This window comes from Grammomys surdaster, unplaced genomic scaffold (genome assembly GCF_004785775.1).
Source record: "Grammomys surdaster isolate TR1022 unplaced genomic scaffold, NIH_TR_1.0 125565, whole genome shotgun sequence".
Classification (NCBI taxonomy): Eukaryota; Metazoa; Chordata; class Mammalia; order Rodentia; family Muridae; genus Grammomys; species Grammomys surdaster.
In genome coordinates this window covers 88461-90300 of record NW_021620412.1, presented here as the reverse complement: position 1 = coordinate 90300, position 1840 = coordinate 88461, and the positions used below count along the sequence as shown (strand labels likewise).

Genomic DNA, 1840 nt, shown 5'->3' with positions numbered 1-1840 from the left:
CAGAACTACAGCCCAGCCGGGATTATCATGTTCATTGTATGTCCCCAAGCCCCAGGCCCACCATCCCAGCATTGAGTGAGCTCCTGTTTCATGTTTCTGGAAGAGTAGAATGACCTTCTGCTTTGCCCAAGGGTTGTGACTGCACAGGACACTAAAACAGGCTGGTCTTGTCACTCAGTCATGCTGGGATGTCCTCAGAGTGAGGCTGGGTCCTGGTGCATTCTGGAACCAGCTAGTCTTGCAGTTCTCCTCAAACCAGTCCAGTATGAGGTTTGAGGTCTGCACTGGAGCTCTGGACAGAGGCAGGAAGGAGTGGGTGGCTCTGGGTAGACACTAGGGAGGCACTGGGGTTGGGGCAGTATGATTGTTGCAGAGATGTCCAAGCCTGAACTGGAAGGGCCCCAGGACTGGTTCTCTGGCTTCCAGGCTGCTTGGAGTCACCAGCTTCGTAGACTCCAGAAGTGGCTGTGTTCTGCCTCCCGTGCTGGAGGTGGGAGTGGGTGGGTAAAGTGGAGGGAGGGGAGGGTGAGGATCTGGGAAGGGCCTGTGGGGAGGGAACTTCAGGCTAAGAAGCAGGAAGCACATGGGCTTCATCCTTTGAGTCTCTCTGGGCCTCTGAACTGGGTTAAGTGGTGGGGGATTATACAACCTTGGCCAGACATGTTAGGATCGCCATCAACGCCACCACTAAGTGGTGCTGACTGCTGATCGGGAGAGCGGACCCTAGGGAAGACAGAAAGTTCATGAGAGGAGAGGAGAGGAGAGGAGAGGAGAGGAGAGGAGAGGAGAGGATTGGATCTCAACTCCTCAGGCTAATCGAGGACCAGGGGTCCCCACTGTCCCCATAAGCCCCTAGGCTTCTCTCTTAACACCCCCTTGGGGTGTATGCAGTGCCTTGGTTGAAGGCGTGCAAGCTCACAGGCATGTACATGCCAGCATGGGCTCAAGCAGAGGCGTGTCCCTGCCTCACCTGATCGGAGCATGGGTCGCAGGACGCCAGGATGCCCATCGTTGGGCTCAGGCACAATGCCCAGCAGCTGGCACATGAGCTCGTAAACATGGACACTCTCAAAGGGCTCCACCTCCAAGCCTGCTTTGAAGCTGGGACCCACTGCCCGGAAGATGGTCTTCATGTCCATGTCTTGGTTGTCGAAGCCGTGTTCACCTTTGTTGAACTGGACACTCACTCTCTGGAGGGAGGGAGGGAGGGGCAAGGCTTCTGGGTCATTAATGGGGCCACAGTGCCCACAGTTCCCCCCCGCTCAGTCTTTCCCAGCCTCCCTGTGCGTTGGCACCCATGCTGGTAGATAAACTTAGGAAATGTTTGCAGTGTGTGGTAAGAGGGGTTCTAGACTCATTAATTCTGAGACCTCAAAGGTGGAGCCTCAGTGAGTAACCATGTGGAGATCCTGTGACAAAGGCAGAGGTGTCAGCCTGAGACCATGGTTCGGGGTGCCTGTCCATAGGTGTTATTTCTCCTAGAATCCAGGGTCTGATGTGGCCTCTATTTCCTGTCCTTTCCCCCACCTCCTTGATCCGAGCCTGGGCTTCCCACACTTTACTAAGCACACACACAGACACATTCACACTCACACACACACACACACACACACACACTTATATAGTCAGACACACCATACCACACACACGCTCACACACATACACCCTACACCCCCTACACACATCACACAAACACACACACATGTATACACTCATACCACACACAGACACACACACTTATACATTCACCCCACATACACTCACACACACACCATACCACACACACACATTCACCCCCCTACACTCACACACCACACAAACACTCCCACACATGTATACA

At 54.2% G+C, this 1840-nt stretch overlaps 1 protein-coding gene across 1 annotated transcript in view; it reads right to left on the bottom strand.

The window, feature by feature from the left end:
• Positions 1-68: 68 nt before the first annotated feature.
• The window catches only part of Enpp7 (ectonucleotide pyrophosphatase/phosphodiesterase 7), a 4812-nt gene continuing 3040 nt past the window's right edge, over positions 69-1840 (bottom strand). Inside the window, exons 4-5 of the mRNA XM_028786743.1 lie at positions 971-1190; positions 69-723 (exon numbers count right to left, since the gene is read on the bottom strand). Of these exons, the coding sequence (XP_028642576.1) occupies positions 641-723; positions 971-1190 (303 nt within the window). The 3' untranslated portion in view covers positions 69-640. The remainder of the gene's footprint in view (positions 724-970; positions 1191-1840) is intronic.